The sequence below is a fragment of the Diceros bicornis genome, chromosome 17 (assembly GCF_020826845.1).
Source record: "Diceros bicornis minor isolate mBicDic1 chromosome 17, mDicBic1.mat.cur, whole genome shotgun sequence".
In the NCBI taxonomy this organism is placed as follows: domain Eukaryota; kingdom Metazoa; phylum Chordata; class Mammalia; order Perissodactyla; family Rhinocerotidae; genus Diceros; species Diceros bicornis.
Window position 1 is genome coordinate 62,665,149 of NC_080756.1, and position 18,369 is coordinate 62,683,517.

At 37.5% G+C, this 18,369-nt stretch overlaps 1 protein-coding gene across 1 annotated transcript in view; it reads left to right on the plus strand.

The window, feature by feature from the left end:
* The window catches only part of LOC131415607 (long-chain specific acyl-CoA dehydrogenase, mitochondrial), a 52,113-nt gene extending 36,076 nt beyond the window's left edge, over positions 1–16,037 (plus strand). Inside the window, exons 10-12 of the mRNA XM_058557434.1 lie at positions 1,887–2,014; positions 10,743–10,829; positions 15,848–16,037. Of these exons, the coding sequence (XP_058413417.1) occupies positions 1,887–2,014; positions 10,743–10,829; positions 15,848–15,941 (309 nt within the window). The 3' untranslated portion in view covers positions 15,942–16,037. The remainder of the gene's footprint in view (positions 1–1,886; positions 2,015–10,742; positions 10,830–15,847) is intronic.
* The last annotated feature ends 2,332 nt before the right edge of the window (positions 16,038–18,369 follow it).

The following is an 18,369-nucleotide window of genomic DNA, read 5'->3' on the forward strand; positions in this document are numbered from 1 at the left end:
TTTTGAAGAAGAAGAAGATTGGCCCTGAGCTAACATCTTGCCAGTCTTCTTTTTTCCTTTTTTCTCCCCAGAGCCCCAGTAGATAGTTGTATATCATAGTTGTAGAGTTATAGCTCTTCTGTGTGGGAAGCTGCCTCAGCGTGGCTTGATGAGCGGTGCGTCAGTCTGCACCCAGGATCCCAACTGGAGAACTCTGGGCCACCGAAGCAGGGCATGCGAATTTAACTGCTACACCACCACACTGGCCCCAAGAAAGTTTTGATGTAACCCAGCATGTTCTGAATTATAGGCCAGGATACAGAGGTGGAAGAAGTGTGGCACCAGCCTTCCCACTGCTTGGTGTGGAATCATTAGATGCCAGTCACCTTGTCTGTTTCTAGAACATGAAGGGGTAAAGCCAAGGGAGAGGCAGCCAGCTGGATTTTTCATGAGCACAGTAGTTGTGTTGATACACCTATGAGGAGTCTGTCCCTCAGAGCTCCTGCTCCACTGGATGCTCCCTAGTCTTGCCTGGTCCTGGGTCTTATTAGACCCCTTTTCTGCTCTTTTCCAGACATGGATATTACCCGTACTGTCCCCACCACAATGATGCTGAAAGGTTTGCTTTTGTGGTTTGAGAATTGCTGTAACCAGTGGTAGAGGCAGGGCCAGTGTCCTCTGAGAACCGGGTCCCTAAAGCCTTCCTTGGAGAACTCAGTCATGGCTTTGGCCTGCATAGATGGGGTGCATTTAATTTCTACTTTGAGTTTCACTGTGCCACCGTTTGTCACTAACTTCCATGCCTTTGATTAGCCACAGTGAAGGTCTCACTCATAAGTTACCCAGAAGAATTATCAAAACTCTGTTTCTATCTGAATTTCCAGAAGGAAGATAGAGCCAACTGACCATAGTTGGGCCTTGAACCTGCAAGGGGGTGTATTTTTGGAGGTTACTCAAGGTGGAAAGCCAGTATTTCAAATCCAAGCCAGTTTCCTGAAGGAGGTTTAAGATTTGGTACCAAAGTGACCAGATACAAATTCAAAATTCAAGGTGTGAGAGCCAAGAGTCAGGAATGCAGGAAAATTTGATTGAAGTGAGAGCAGTTGAGAACAGTTGAGGATGGACTAGACAGAATGATTTCCAAGAACACTGTTGATTGTCTGTGGCCAGTAGAAGGAGGTATATGGATATGTTAACATTGACAGCTCCAGACCATTCAGTTCAAATTAGAGACTGTGCTAGACCAGCTGTTGAGAGGATGAGAGGGAGGGTGGGGAGAGGTGGAAGAGATTGGGGGAACTGGACTTTGATCTTTTGAGTGCTGTGATTCAGTTGTTCTTCTGTTGCATTCTACAGATCTAGATTTAATACTTTGCAATATAAAATAATAATGACTAATAAACAAAAGTAAAATTTTTGATGTTGTCCTTCCAGTTTGTTACTTTATTACTTTACTCCATATCAAAGAAGCAGAATAGAGAAATGTGTATACTTAATTTCATTAATAGAGAAAAATTCTTCGTGGATTTAGATTCGGGAGGAAAATCAGTGTTTTCAACAGCTGTACCCAAAGGACTGTACCACAAGATGGTGCTCACCCATTAAAGTCATCCTGTTTTTCAAGAAGTTTCCCTAAATAGTTTTAATTTTTAAATCTAAAACGTGAGATGTTATTTACATATTTACCTATTTTTGCATCTTTTCTTTTAGTATAAGTTTCCTTAACAATGAAATATAGTGGGTTTTAAATTTAAGCTGTCTAGTTAACGTATGCCTCTTTTTTTGAGGGAGAACTCCCAGAAATTCCACTTTTGTTTTGCTCTAGAGATCTTTTATTATACAATTTTTGATATGCCAGGTGACTCAAAATATGCTCATTCTTTTCTTTCATTTCCTTTAAACTTAAGACAGTGCAGCATAAGCTAGCAGAATTAAAAACACACATTTGTGTAACCAGAGCTTTTGTGGACAGCTGTCTCCAGCTGCATGAAGCGAAACGTCTGGACTCGGCCACTGCTTCCATGGCGAAATATTGGTATGTGTCCGGCAGTAATTACAGTGTGATGTTTGCACAGTCTGTTATGGAATTCTTCCAACTTTAGACTCAGACTTGAGGGTCTCAGAGGAAGAAGGCTACATAAATGAAAACTGGCAATAAGAACCAGCTTTTAAAAAAATGCTGAAAGTTCCTATTAAGCCTATTTATGATGTGCTAAAAATTACTTAAGTTAATATTTAACTTTTAGCTTGCCATTGAAAATAAAATATTAAGAGACTGAAGTAGGATGATTAATTAGTTCATTCAGGTAATAGTTTAATTTCAGATTATCTGAAGAATGGCAGTATAGTGAGACCAAAAAAGAAGAGTAAAACTTCGAGACCTGAGATAGAGTCCCAATTCTTTCACTAAATCACTGTAATTAATTTTAATTCTCTCTGGGTCAACATTTTCATATCTGTGAAATGAGTGGATCAGACAGGATTTTTCTATGTAGGGTGTTTTCCAGAGCTAAGAAAAATTTCTGAAGAATTTCTGTCCAAATTTTCACATACTCTATTAAGTGAAAGGAAAAAATGTGCTATTAATATTAAAAAGACTTTCATTTGTATTAAAGATGATTAGCAATGTTGTTAAATATAAATTAATTGAAAAAAGGCCCCTATAAGGCTTTTGTGAAGTTTAAGATGCAAGAAAATAGTTTAAATCAGGTTCCGGAAGTGGGTTTGGTTTCCTCTGTTTTAAAAACAAACATTCTCACATCTCATTAGCCCAAAAATAACCTAGAAAAATTCCTGTCATCATTAACTTGTGTTCAGTTCAGTCAGAAGTAGAATGGGGAAATATGCAGAATAGTGCCTTATGTAATGATTCCAAAATAAGAAAATTCCCAGGTTTATATTGATGTGACATCACTAAGAACTGACACTTTTGGGGGAGGCATGTTACATTTACCTTTATAGCAGGTTCTTTGACTAGTTGGAAAAAGTGTGAAAAAAAATTTTAGATGTTTTTGGAAAAAGAAATATCTGGATAGCTATTGACTTCATTATTCTTTGAAAACACAGGTTTATAGACATATTGGTATGTCACGTTGAAGTAGAGGAAGCAACTAGTTATGGCCCAGTAAATATTTCACTAAAATACTTAGCAAACACAAAAAATTATAGAATTACAAATATTGCTGTCACCAAGTCTTGTGTGTTAATCATTATATTATTACTGTATTCTTAGGAATGTCCTCACCTGTCCTCTGGCTTGAGTTAAAAATGATTTTCAATAGGAAAATGTGTTTATCTTTTTTTTTTTAATTTTTTGTTTATTGGAGTAACATTGGTTTATAACATTGTATAAATTTCAGGTGTACATCATTATACTTCTATTTCTGCATAGATTACATCATGTTCACCACCCAAATACTAATTACAACCCATCACCACACACATGTGCCTGATTATCCCATTTGCCTTCCTCCCTCCCCCCTTGCCCTCTGGTAACCACCAATCCAGTCTCTGTCTCTATGTGTTTGTTTATTGTTGTTATTTTCTACTACTTAATGAGGGAAATCATGCGGTATTTGACCTTCTCCCTCTGACTTATTTCACTTTGCATAATACCCTCAGTGTCCATCCACGTTGTCACAAATGGCTGGATTTCATCGTTTCTTATGACTGAGTAGTATTCCATTGTGTATATATACCACATCTTCTTTATCCATTCATCCCTTGATGGGATTGCCTCCAAGTCTTGGCTATTGTGAATAACGCTGGAATGAACACAGGGGTGCCTGTATCTTTACGCATTGGTGTTTTCAAGTTCTTTGGATACATACCCAGCAGTGGAATAGCTGGATCATATGCTAGTTCTATCCTTGATTTTTTGAGGAATCTCCATACTATTTTCCATAGTGGCTGCACCAGTTTGCACTCCCACCAGCAGTGTATGAGAGTTCCCTTCTCTCCACATCCTCTCCAACACTTGTTGTTTCCTGTCTTGTTAATTATAACCATTCTGACAGGCGTGAGGTGATATCTCATTGTAGTTTTGATTTGCATTTCCCTGATAGTTAATGATGTTGAACATCTTTTCATGTGCCTGTGGGCCATTTGTATATCTTCTTTGGAGAAATGTCTGTTCAGGTCTTTTGCCCATTTTTTAATTGGGTTGTTAGTTTTTTTGTTCTTGAGATGCATCAGTTCTTTATATATTTTGGAGGTTAACCCCTTATGAGATGTATGGTTTGCAAATATCTTCTCCCAATTGTTAGGTTGTCTTTTCATTTTGTTGATGGTTTCCTTTGCTGTGCAGAAGCTTTTTAGTTTGATGTAGTCCCATTTGTTTATTTTTCCTATTGTTTCTCTTTCCTGGTCAGACATGGTGCTTGAAAATATGTTGCTAAGACCAATGTCGAAGAGCGTACTGCCTATGTTTTCTTCTAGAAGTTTCATAGTTTCAGGTCTTACATTCAAGTTTTTAATCCATTTTGAGTTAATTTTCGTGTATGGTATAAGGTAAGGGTCTACTTTCATTTTTGCAAGTGGCTATCCAGTTTTCCCAACACCATTTGTTGAAGAGACTTTCTTTTCTCCATTGTATGTTCTTGGCTCCTTTGTTGAAGATTAGCTGTCCATAGATGTGTGGGTTTATTTCTGGGCTTTTGATTCTATTCCATTGATCTGTGTGTCTGTGTTTGTGCCAGTACCATGCTGTTTTGGTTACTATAGCTTTCTAGTATATTTTGAAATCAGGGAGTGTGATACCACCAGCTTTGTTCTTTTTTCTCAGGATTCCTTTGACTATTCTGGGTCTTTTGTTGTACCATATAAATTTTAGGATTCTTTGTTCTATTTCTGTGAAAAATGTTGTTGGAACTTTGATAGGAATTGCATTGAATCTATAGGTTTCTTTAGGAAGTATGGACATCTTAACTATGTTGATTCCTCCAATCCAAGAGCATGGAATATCTTTCCATTTCTTTGTATCTTCTTCAATTTCTTTCAGCAATGTTTTATAGTTTTCAGTGTACAGATCGTTCACCTCTTTGGTTAAGTTTATTCCTAGGTATTTTATTCTTTTTGTTGCAATTGTAAATGGAATTATATTCTTAATTTCTCTTTCTGCTACTTTGTTGTTAGTGTATAGAAATGCAACTGATTTTTGTATGTTGATTTTGTATCCTGCAACTTTACCGTATTCATTTATTACTTCTAAAAGTTTTTTGGTGGATTCTTTAGGGTTTTATATAAAATCATGTCATCTGCAAATAGAGTTTCACTTCTTCCTTTCCAGTTTAGATCCCTTTTATTTCTTTTTCTTGCCTGATTGCTCTGGCTAGGACTTCCAGTACTATGTTAAATAGGAGTAGTGAGACTGGGCATCCTTGTCTGGTCCCTGTTCTTAGAGGGCTAGCTTTCAGTTTTTCACCATTGAGGATGATGTTAGCTGTGAGTTTGTCATATATGTCCTTTATTATGTTGAGGTACTTTCCTTGTATACCCATTTTATTCAGAGTTTTTATCATAAATGGCTGGTGTATCTTGTCAAATGCTTTCTCTGCATCTATTGAGATGATCATGTGATTTTTATTCTTCATTTGATTAATGTGGTGTATTATGTTGATTGATTTACAAATGTTGAACCATCCCTGCATACCTGAAATAAATCCCACTTGGTCATGGTGTATAATCTTTTTAATGTATTGTTGTATGCGATTGCTAGTATTTTGTTGAGGATTTTTGCATCGATGTTCATCAGTGATATTGGCCTGTAATTTTCTTTTTTTATGCTGTCCTTGTCTGGTTTTGGTATCAGGGTAATGTTGGCTTCATAGAATGAGTTAGGGAGCTTCCCCTCCTCTTCAATTTTTTGGAAGAGTTTGAGAAGGATAGGTATTAAGTCTTCTTTGAATGTTTGGTAGAATTCACCAGGGAAGCCGTCTGGTCCTGGACTTTTATTCTTGGAGAGGTTTGTGATAACTATGTCGATCTCCTTACTGGTGATTGGTCTATTCAAATTCTCTATTTCTTCTTGATCCAGTTTTGGAAGGTTGTATGATTCTAAGAATTTATCCATTTCTTCCACATTGTCGAATTTGTTGGCATATAGCTTTCATAGTATTCTCTTATAATCCTTTGTATTTCTGAGGTGTCTGTTGTAATTTCTCCTCTTTCATTTCTGATTTTACTTATTTGATGCTTCTCTCTTTTTTTCTTGGTGAGTCCAGCTAAAGGTTTGTCAATTTTGTTGATCTTTTCAAAGAACCAGCTCTTGGTTTTATTAATTTTTTCTATTGTTTTTTTAGTGTCTATTTCATTTATTTCTGCTCTGATTTTTATTATTTCCTTTTTCTACTGATTTTGGGCTTTGTTTTTTCTTCTTTTTCCAGTTCCTTTAGGTGCATTGTTAGATTGTTTATTTGAGATTTTTCTTGTTTGTTGAGATAGACCTGTATTGCTATAAAATTCCCTCTTAGAACCGCTTTTGCTGTATCCCATAAATTCTGGCATGTCATATTTTCATTTTCACTTGTCTCCAGGTATCTTTTGATTTCTTTGTTGACCCAATCATTGTTCAGTAGCATTTTGTTTAATCTCCACGTATTTGTGGCTTTTCTGATTTTCTTCCTAGAGTTGATTTCTAGTTTTGTACCATTGTGGTCAGAAAAGATACTTGGTATTATTTCAATCTTCTTAAATTTATGGAGACTTGTTTTGTGGCATAATATGTGATCAGTCCGGGAGAATGTTCCATGTGCATTTGAAAAGAACGTGTATTCTTCAGTTTTTGGATGGAATGCTCTGTATATATCTACTAGGTCCATCTGTTCTAGTGTGTCATTTAAGGCCAGTGTTTCCCTATTGATCTTCTGTTTGGATGATCTATCCGTTGGTGTAAGTGGAGTGTTAAAGTTCCCTACTATTATTGTGTTACTGTCTATTTCTCTTTTTATGTCTGTTAATAATTGCTTTATATATTTAGGTGCTCCTACGTTGGGTGTGTAGATATTTACAAGTGTTATATCCTCTTGTTGGATTGTTCCCTTGATCATTATGTAATGCCCTTCTTTGTTTGTTTTTACAGTTTTTGTTTTAAAGTCTATTTTGTCTGATATGAGTACTGCTACCCCAGCTTTCTTTTCATTGCCATTTGCGTGGAGTGTCCTTTTCCATCCCTTCACTTTCAGTTTGTGAGTGTCTTTAGGTCTGAAGCGTGTCTCTTGTATGCAGCATCTATATGGGTCTTGTTTTTTAATCCAATCAGCCACCCTATGCATTTTAATTGGAGCATTTAGTCCATTGACGTTTAAAGTAGCTATTGATAAGTATGTACTTACTGCCATTTTTTAACTTTTTTTTTTCTCAGTGTTTTAGTAGTCCTCTATACAGAATTGATGGACTCTTTAATTTGAACTCTGTCTGAAAGCTCTACTCTTTAACTCCCCTCCTGCCTAATTTTATGTTTTTGATATCATATCTAACCTCTTTTTTGTGCATTTGTATCCATTACCCTCTTATGGAAATAGATAATTTTTCCTATTTGTGGTCTTCTCTTTTCGCCTTAAATCAGTCCCTTTAACATTTCCTGTAGCACTGGTTTCTTGGTGACAAACTCCTTTAATTTTTGCTTCTCTGGGAAACTTTTTATCTCTCCTTCCATTTTGAATGATAACCTTGCCGGGTAGAGTATTCTTGGCTGTAAGTTTTTTCCTTTTAGCACTTTAAATATATCGTGCCACTCTCTTCTAGCCTGTAAGGTTTCTGCTGAGAAGTCAGCTGATAGCCTTATCGGGTTTCCTCTTTCTCTTGCAGCCTTTAGTATTCTCTATTTATCTTTAATTCTGGACATTTTGATTATGATGTATCTTGGTATGGGCCTCTTTGCGTTTATCTTGTTTGGTGCTCTCTGTTCCTGGATGTCTGCTTCCTTCCTTAGGTTAGGGAAGTTTTCATCTGTTGTTAAATCAAATAGATTCTCTGCCCCTTTGTCTCACTCTTCTCTTTCTGGGACACTTATAACACAGATGTTAGTGCACTTGATGTTGTCCCAGAGGTCCCTTAGACTGTGCTCACTCTTTTTAATTCTTTTTCCGTTACCTCGTTAGCTTGGGTAATTTCTTCTAGTCTTTCATCCAGCTCGCAGATCCGTCCTTCTGTATCCTCTACTCTGCTTTTGAGTCCTTCTAGTGAATTTTTCATTTCCAGTATTGTAGTATGCATTTCCGATTGGTTCTTTTTTAGATCTTCCAGTTCTTTGTTGACATTCTCACTGAGTTCATTTATTCCTCTCCCCACATCAGTGAGCATCCTTATCACTCTTTGTTTGAACTCTCTGTTGGGTAGGTTGCTCATTTCTGTTTCACTTAGTTCCTTTTCTGGGGTTTTGTCCTGTTCTCTTGCTTGGAATGTATTCCTTTTCCTTCTCATTTTGCTTCTTTCCCTGTGCTTGTGTCTGTGTATTACGTAGGGCAGCTATGTCTCCTGCTCTTGGAGAGGTGACCTTATATAAGTGATGCCTTAGGAGGCCTGCAGTGTCCTTCCCTCATTTCTCGATGTTCCAGAAGTGACCCCTGTGTGGGCTATGTGTGTCCTTCTGTTGTGGCATGTTTGCTCTCCCTGTAGGCACCCAGGGAGGCTGAGTTATGCTCCTTGGCAGCTGTTGTAGTGCTCAGCTGCTTGTAGTTGTTGTGGGCCCTTCAGTCTCTTTATTGGGTGTGGGGAGCCCCAGCACACTTGGCTGCAAGGTCTAATAGCACATTTGTGTTGCAGTATTTCTTTTAAGTGAGTAGGCCCTCAGCGTGGCAGGTTGTTAGGCTCAGGGGCTTACATTTGCTATAATCCTGCAGCCTTTAGGTCTCTTGTCAGCTCTCTGAGGATTGTAGCTGGGTGGGGCTGGCCTCAGACACGGGAGTACCCAATTGTTTCATGCTTTGGAAGGTGGGGCAAACCCCCTATGTGGGTCTTTGAGAAGCACAAGTCTTCTGCAGCTGACAAGCCCTGCCGCCCACAGGTCCGCGCACACAGTCAACACAGTCCTGCCCCGTGCGCGCGCCCCGACCTCCTGAAGTGAACTCAGTCTCTTCACAGCGGTAGCCCCACACACTCCACCACTGCCCCACACTCTCCACCCGCTCCTTGTGCACACACTACCCCACTGAAGTGGGCTCAGTCGCCAGGCTGCAGAGAATCCAGTCACCAATCTATGCAGGCCCACAAGTTGCCTGAGGGCTTGTTGTTGGGTGGGGCTAGTGCCTAGGGTGGGCTGCCTGCCCTTGCTGAGCTGCATTAAATCCGTGCTCTAGTGGGTGGGGCAGACCTCGCCTAGCAGGCCCCAGGGAGAACTCCAATGGTGTCTGTGTCAGCAGGCCCACACCAGGCCACAACAATGGCTGCCACCAATGTCCCAGTCCCTGGAGAGGTCTCACCTCTCACTGTGATGCACTCAGAGCCTATGAGGTGACTCTCTTTTCACCAAAGCACTGTGCAGTTTTCTTTCTGGTGATTTTTAGGTTGCTTTCTGAAACGAGTGAGTTTGTGCGTGGGCCCTTCAAGAGCCGGTTTTAATTTCTTTGTGAACCAGCTTTTCTGGGGGTACTCCCCAATGTTTTAGTAGCAGGCAAAGTCAGATATTATGCCACTCATCTCGATTGTGCTTGGTCCACAAAATGCCCACAGTGGGGGCGCTCCCGGCTCAGGCCCTGCTCCTCCAGGGACGGACCTTTGGGCTGCTCCCGGGCGGCCGTGAAGCTGGTGGCTTGTGAAGGTGGCGTTTTTTCTCTCCAGAAGGGAGTTTCTGCCTCTTCCACCTCAATTAGGATTGTCCTTTGTTGCAGGAACTCCTCTTATCCAGTTTTCAGTTCTCTCTCAGTGGTAATTTTTCCACGAGTAGTTGTAAATTGGCTGTGTCTGCGGGAGGAGGTGAGTTCAGAGTCTGCTTATGCCGCCATCTTGACTTCTCTCCATGTCTCTTCTTTTTGCTTTATGTTTCCCACTGTTGAAAAATAAATTGAAAAGAATTTTGTACTAACTTATATTTTTATATTAAGATGAAAAAAATCCTTACCGATTATCTTATGGATTTTAATGATAATTAAGATTGTTGTGATGAGATCAGAAAAGAATATTTCTCAACTACTGCATATTAATGCACATAAACTTCAGGAATAATAATTCCCAAATAATCTTTAATAAGTTTCCTCTATGATGGCATGTACTTTAATAGTAGTCTGCCCTTGCCCTGTTAGGTTTTCACTTTTACTTTCAGTTTATTTCTGAAAACGTTAAAAAAATTTTTTTTCACAGTTACTGAAATTCAGAATTGCAACCTTCAGGTAGCAAGTGACATCTTTGGAGGAAAAGAAGACATATTACAAAGGCAAAAGAAAATAGGTGGCTGTAAAATTATACAGTTAACTTAGATCATATAGAGAATCTAAATAAATTAGACCAAATTCAAGTTTTTACTATATCCTTTTCAGGCCTGAAGTAGCCAAAATCTCATAATCTAAGCTTTCTGTGTTTTGTTTCCAGTCTTAAAAACCCAGCCAGAAATATAGTTGACAAAGAAAGTATTCATTGTGGGAAAATTGTCCTGAGATTTATTTTGTATGTAATTTATATCCGTCTTCTCTGGTTGACTAATATGCCTAATTTTAATTGATAAATGTGTGCATTTAAACACTCATAAATCATTTGTTTCCTGATTATGAAGCACCTCATGGAAGTCCATTTCAAATGTACCTTTTCTGCTTTTTATTTTGGTCGTCTAGGGCGTCTGAGTTACAAAACAGCGTAGCTTATGACTGTGTACAGCTCCACGGAGGCTGGGGATACATGTGGGAGTTCCCAATCGCAAAGTGAGTATGGCTTTTATGTTACACTCTCCTGGCTGATGGGAAGAAAAAGAAAATTTCCTTCCTGTACTTTGTACATTGTACATATATTCTATATATGTACAATGGGAATATAGAGGGAAAGGAGGTGCAAAATCTTTATATTTTTCAATTGACTGCAGAGTGTGTTCAAGCAGATTTCCATGGCTTTATGTTATTGGCTCACCACTAGGATTTTGTTATTATTAAAGAAAGTGAAGAGGCCAATACACTAAAGCTTGATGGTTGGCTTCATTTGAATCATTATATAGAAGGACTAACATTAATTTTTTTATAGTTGAATAATATTTTATTTTATTAATTAACCATAATTATTCAGGTTATTTCTCAATTTTTACTATGACAGCAATGCTACAGCAAACACCTTTATACATTTATCAGATACGTGTTTTTGATTACAACAGGACAGATTCCCAAAAGAAGTATTGCTAGTTCGAAAGTATGCATATTTTAAATATTAATACATTTCCAGACTATTTCCTTCAGTTTGTAGCAACTCATACTCAAATGAACAAAGCCTGAGGATGCCTTCTCCTCCTAAGCTATGAGTGTTATTGCCTTTTAAACTCTGTGCTAATCTAATGGGTAAAAATAGGTTATTATTCTTCCTTTAATGTGCGTTAACTATTATTTTATTTTGTTTTACTGTGGTAAGAACACTTAACATGAGATCTACGCTCTTCACAAATTTTTGAGTGTACCATACAGTATTGTGAACTATAGGTACAATGTTGTATGCGGATCTCTAGAGCTTATTCATTTTCCTTAATTGAAACTCTATGCCCATTGATTAGTAACCCACTTTTTCCAATCCCCTTAGCCACTGGCAACCATTTCTGTTTGATTCTATGAATTCGACTATTTTAGATACCTTATATAGATGGAATCATGTAGTATTTGTCTTTCTGTGACTGACTTATTTAACTTAGCAACATGTCCTCAAAGTTCATCCAGGTTGTCACAGATTACAGAATTTCCTCCTGTTTTAAGGTTGGATGGAATTCCATTGTATGTATATACTACATTTTCTTTACCCATTCATCTGTCCATGGACATTTATGTTCTTTCCACATCTTGGCTACTGTGATTAATACTGCAATGAACATGTGACTGCTAATATCACTTGGAGGTCCTGATTTCAATTCTTTTGAATAGATACCTAGAATTGTATGGTAGTTCTGTTTAATTTTTTAGGAACCTCCACGCTGTTTTGCATAGTGGCTGCACCAATTTACATTCCCTCCAACAGTGTGCGAGCATTCCAATTTCTCTACATCCTCACCAACACTTGTCTTTTGTTTTTTTGTTAATAACCATCCTGACAGGTGTGAGGTGATATCTCATTGAGATTTTGATTTGCATTTCCCTGATGATTAGTGACATGGAGCGTTTTTTCATGTACCTGTTGGTCATTTATATGTCTTCTTTGGAAATATCACTTTTTAAAACTAAAGAAAAAAATGACACTACAGAAAAATTAACCTCCATATGAAAAGGATCTAAGTTGTCATATCTTAAATATTTGATTATTTATTTTCCTCTAAAAGACAAATCAAAAGTATTAATTTTTTCCAACTAGAATTTTTATTTCCTTCAAATTAAAAGAAATTAAATTTCACTTTTTCATTGTAGCACGTATGAATATTCCTGTCATTAGTTCCCAGCAATCCCAGTTTGTCGATAGGTAGCATCCTCTTCCGTATTTCTTCCTCCATCTCCATAATTTCTTCTTTCCTTCCTCCAATAGTCTTTTGCCTCGATAATATCCCCATGGCATTTCTCCTCATCACTCTAGAAAATATATTTTTCCTCTTATTTAGCAATATTTTAAGTTTATAAAATTTTCCCAAGGAAGTTTTTGCTATATAGAGAGAACTTCAATTTAGTTCTGAATCTGAGACTGAGAATGCTATGGGCTTCTAAAAACTTTCTAATTTTAATCTAAATACAGAGTATCCAAAGGGAAAGATTATCAAACTAGTATTCAAACTGACTTTCAAATTTGTCATTTTGGCAAGCATAGTGAAAACATTTGATAGACTTATAGTTTTTAATGAGGAAAGTAAACATTTTATTAAAGTTACATTAAGAACAGGAGCTCCAGCATAGATATAATTTACTAATTTTCTCTAACCATTAGGCAGCTCAGCAAGCTTAAATCACAGCGTGTATATAATATATAACCTTTTATAAAAACTCAGCAACAGTGAGAGCTTTTCCCTTCTTTGGGAATGCAGGCATGAAGTAGCTAAATGCTTTCTTTTTTAATCCATCCTTGGACTTGGATTTTGGTATATCCTTTTCAGAACTACTTCAAATAGGTCTTAATCAGAAGCAGATTTATTTTTTTATCTTTGTATAGTCATGAAACCAGAAGTAAACACTGAGTTATGCTAGCAGAAATTAAATTATCACTGGAATTTTTCCTGTGCATTTTCATGTTTTATTCATAATATTAATTCATCTTATTCACAATATTCACAACGCTAAGAAAGTAAAATAATAATGGATGTTTATGTTTTCCTACTTAACTGTGCTGTTGCAACTTCAGCTGGGAATGTAGACATGTCGTGGTTCAGTGTTTGTCTAGTTTAGTTTGGGTTATAAGAAAGGCATCCCAGGTGAAGAGGAGTCAGCCGTCTACAGGGCCCACGATCAGAGTGGAGCATCAGTCTTGGTCTCTTTTCTCAGAGGCAGTTACTTCAGGTGAGTAGCAAGCAAAAATTGTAGCTTGATGGCTTGTTTGAAATCCCTGGTTTCAATTTGAGAGACTTCTATTTCCTTTCAGAAATAATAATCCCCTGTTGCCCAGCTTGTTAGTTCAAAGATTGTATGAACTTTTAAACTAGACTACTATTTCTCTCCCCAAAGACATGGGGAAGGAACTTTTTATAAGATGATAAGAGAGAGTAGTAGATAATATCAAAAAGCTAATCCGACACATTAGGTACTATGTGGATGCAGTGTGCTGACTTTGATTTGATAGAAAAAAGTCATTGTAATTGTGTTCCTTAGATCCTCAGATTAAGCTATATTATTTGTGTGTGTGTGTGTGTTGCTGAGTCTTGCTTTCACAGATAAAAGAGGTACTTTTTTGTTTTGTTTCATTTTATTTTGGGGTTTTTTTTGTTTGTTTGTTTTTAAATAACTGGTCTTGAGCATGTGAGTTTGTTTCAGTCTTACTCATTAGGCTTGGGGCCTATGAGAAGTGAGGCTTATGCTTTGCCATTTTTCAGGACTTCTCTGCTGTGCTGGGAAGAGCAGAGATACAGAGCTTCATCACTGTGTGGCTAAACATTCCTTCTGCTGCCTTTCTCTGTTACTTTTAGTTGATGACTGAAATTAATTAGTAACCTATAAAAGGTCTACTGATCTCTGTCATTATCTACTCCATTGGAACTTCTTTAAAGTGAAAAAAAAAAGCCCAGCCTAGTCCATCACTGAGATTGCTGAAGTAGGCTGGAATGTCGGGTAGGTGCAGTAAATGTGGGGGCTGGATTTCGTGGGCAACAATGGAATCTGTTCAAAAGAAGAATTATATTTGAAACACAAATGTCTCTGGATTTCAAGTTTCATCAGAGAGTAGGTATTGAGACTCTAAAATTCCTTCATAATATAGTAAATCAAATCAGTAAATACTTACTGAGTGCTAACCATTTGCACGGTACCATGAGGAATATGGAGAAGAATAACCGGAATTGGTCATGTTCCTAAAGAGCTGGCACGTTTAATTTGTCTCAGAAATTAAATTAAAAAATAAACAGGGGCCTGCCCGGTGGCACAGCGGTTAAGTGCACGTGCTCCGCTTCAGTGGCCAAGGGTTGGCAGGTTTGGATCCTGGGCGCACACCGACGCACTGCTTGTCAAGCTATGCTGTGGCAGCATCCCATATAAAGCGGAGGAAGATGGGCACGGATGTTAGCCCAGGGCCAATCTTCCTCAGCAAAAATAAAAAGAGGAGGATTAGCATCGGATGTTAGCTCAGGGCTGATCTTCCTCACAAAAAAAAACCCAAAAACACACAAACAGATTTTATGCTTAAAAAAAATGCCTTTGTATTTGTCTGCTAGGAAAGTCCAAAGTTTTGATAACAAGTCCTGCGCACCTGGGCTAGGGACAAGATTGTGATATAATAAGAAAGATACTTGCCAAAGTGCCAGTCACATAACAGGGACCATTAAATAGCAGCCGTTAATTAGTAAGGTATTAACTTCTCTGCCTCTCAGTTCCTTTACCTGCAAAATGATGATAATATTTATCCTCCCTGATCCCTGAGAGGGTACATTGAGATGAGAAAAGGTAAAAACAACTATACAGTGTCATGGTTACTGTCATCACTACCAAAGGTGAATTTCTGATAACATTTTTTTGTTTATTTGTGGCAATGGACTCACCTACTTAGTATTTTAACCTCATACGTTACTGGAGTGATTATTAACCATTTCCAAAAAATAAGTTACTTGTTAACTTTTTGGGAAGTAATATTTTCTGAAGCATCAATTTATACCCTGATGGCGGCAGTGGTGGTGGGAATCTAAAGAGATGTTAGAAAATACATACTTTCTTTTTTCTTTTGTTTTCTATAAAACCAATGGATTTAAACTTTTTGGGAAACATTAACGATAACAAGAAATTAAGATGTTCCATCCATTTCTAAATCTAAAACAGCGTCTTTAAGAATGCTATTGTATGTGCTGAATTTTACAAAATTAAAGCAAATGAAACATATTTATAAAAGTTATTTTGAATTTGTAATCTCTAGAGCAAACTAAAAGAAAGCTATGCAGATGATCAATATCTTAATAGAATTTTATGATTATTCCAATCTAGGATGAATGCCATACTGAAAAAAAGTAACTTATGAAGAACTTTTATTGTTTGAATTTCATTCAATGAATACTTTAATAGTTACCTGATGAGACAAAACTTATAATTTCTAATATCTTTTATTTATTCATTCGATCATCTTCTGATTTATCCAGAGCTTATGTGGATGCCCGAGTTCAGCCGATCTATGGCGGTACCAATGAAATAATGAAGGAGCTGATTGCAAGAGAGATTGTTGGTGACAAGTAGACATCTGCCCACATCCTGGAATCTGATACAACTAATCTGGTTTTAAATCTACTTGAGATAAAATGCAACCTGGAAAGGGAGGAAACACTGAACTTTTTTTTTTTTTTTTTTGTGAGGAAGATCAGCCCTGAGCTAACATCTGATGCCAATCCTCCTCTTTTTTTGCTAAGGAAGATTGGCCCTGGGCTAATATCCATGCGCATCTTCTTCCACCTTATATGTGGGACGCCGCCACAGCATGGCTTGACAAGCGGTGCATCGGTGCACGCCTGGGATCCAAACCTGCAAACCTGGGCTGCCGCAGTGGAGCATGTGCACTTAACCACTGTGCCACCAGGCCAGCCCCACTAATCATGTTTTTATGTGCTTTATCTCTATGGAGGAAGAAATCAAATACAAACAGAAGATTAACACAGTGGGAGGAGAAATCTTTGAATCCAAAGATTCTAAATTCTCCAATATAAGGTTTAACATTTAATTTTTTATATAGGTAAAAGGCAAAGATTTTCTAACTGTAGAAGCCTTAATTTCTCATTTATCCCTAAAATTCTAAAAAAGCATAATTGCTTAAATCTTTAAAATTGAGGCAGAAGTAATTTTGTTATTATACTATAAAAACATTAATAATACTTACAGCACATTGACTGTGAAAGGGAAAAATAAATATAATTTAGAATGCAAAATAATTTCAGCTATCTTTTGCTCTAAATTCCCCAGAAACAGTGGTTTCTACCACTGTACTGTAAGCCTATGTTTGTAAGCAATGGAAACCTTTGTTTAAACAAAAGCTTATGCAGAGAGTCCCTGTGAAATGCTGATGAAGAGCTGCTCTAGCTGAAGCAGAAAGCCTTCTTACCTACAGCCTTGGAACCACTAGGACTCGGCTAAGCATGTGCCTACCCTGACTAGAGAAAGCGGTTGGTTTTCTGAGATACCGACACCTGGGCTGTCAAGAGATTTCCATCCCAGTTTAATTTACAGGAGAACACAGAATAATCCATCATTCTTTAGTTCCAAGATATTGGTATATTTTATAGGTATCAAAACAGTGCCTTTTATTTTGGAACAGTGTACTTTTTAAAATTATCGAACATATTCTGTCTTCCCTAAGCCAGGCTGTTCAATATGATGGCAAATGAAACTGGCAGGGTCCCTGCTAATAAGTGAATAAACAAAAAAGTTGTAATAAAGAAGCAAATAAATAATTTCAGATCATGATAAGTGTAATAAAAGAAATAAAGTAAGCGTTTAAAAAAGGAAGGTGAGGAGATGACATTTGATACGAGACTTAAAAGTAATTATTAAGAAATAAACCGTTAATTTAATTTGTAAACTGCAGGCATCATTTCAGGACTTGTTTTTCTTTGCATATATAGTGGTGAGACAGTGAATAAAGTAGTTTTTAAATGGAAACAAATAGATGTGTTCTTATTCAACTTAGAAAACCTAAGCATTTTATTTGTTGTTGTTGGTATTAAACATTGTTTTTAATGTAACTGTTACAACTGGATAGAGCAGAAGGAAGAGAAAATACTTTGATACCATTCTGTCCTAGAATTAACACACCTTTGATTTGCTCTTGGGTAGAAGTTTGTGTGATTGCCAGCTTGAGTTCTTGCTCATATATACTAAATACCATGCAAAATGGGTTAAAGTTAATTTTTATTAGATATTACTGTATTTGCTGCTTTCACCTTCCTCCTACTACCAGGAAGCAATATAGGATTAGACAGACCACTTCCCCTGCCCCAGCCTCTTTCCCTTACCCCCAATCTTAACAGAAACTAGATTTTAGGAATACAACATCTGTAGTGTAAAAAGTAAATTAGCGTAGTAGAAAAAGCCTTCTACGTAGAGATGAACAGACCTGGGTTTAAATGATGACTCTACTATTTAGGAGCCATTGGAACTTCGGCAAGTTATTTAACTTCTTAGGATTCCTACAGGTGCAAATGACAAGAGAAACCCAATTCACACCATCCTAAGCAAAAGTACTAGCTTTAAAGGATTGTGGAGTAGCTCATACAGTCTAAAGAACTGTAGGAACTAGAGTCTCAAGGGCCAGATTCTGGAGCTTAAAACTGCCAGCACTTACACTATATCCACTTATTTTTACTTATCTTTGCAAATTGGCCTAATGAACACTGCAGAGAAGTTTCATTACAGGGCCTGTAAATATGACCTTGGGCTGCTCCAGGCCCGTGTCCTTCAGCACAGTGTCATTATAAGGTAGGGGGAAAGTGCCCTGTGATTGACAGTCCCCTCAGGAACACTCGGCCTGGGGAAGCGGTTCCTGAACAGAGAGTGGAGTTATCAAAAGAGAGGGACGAGAAAGTCTACTGGGCGGACCTGAGTCACCCGCACATGCGTTGGCAGAGCTGCTGCAGTCCGTAGAGCTGGAAAGAAGCCCCAGTAATCTTCATATATC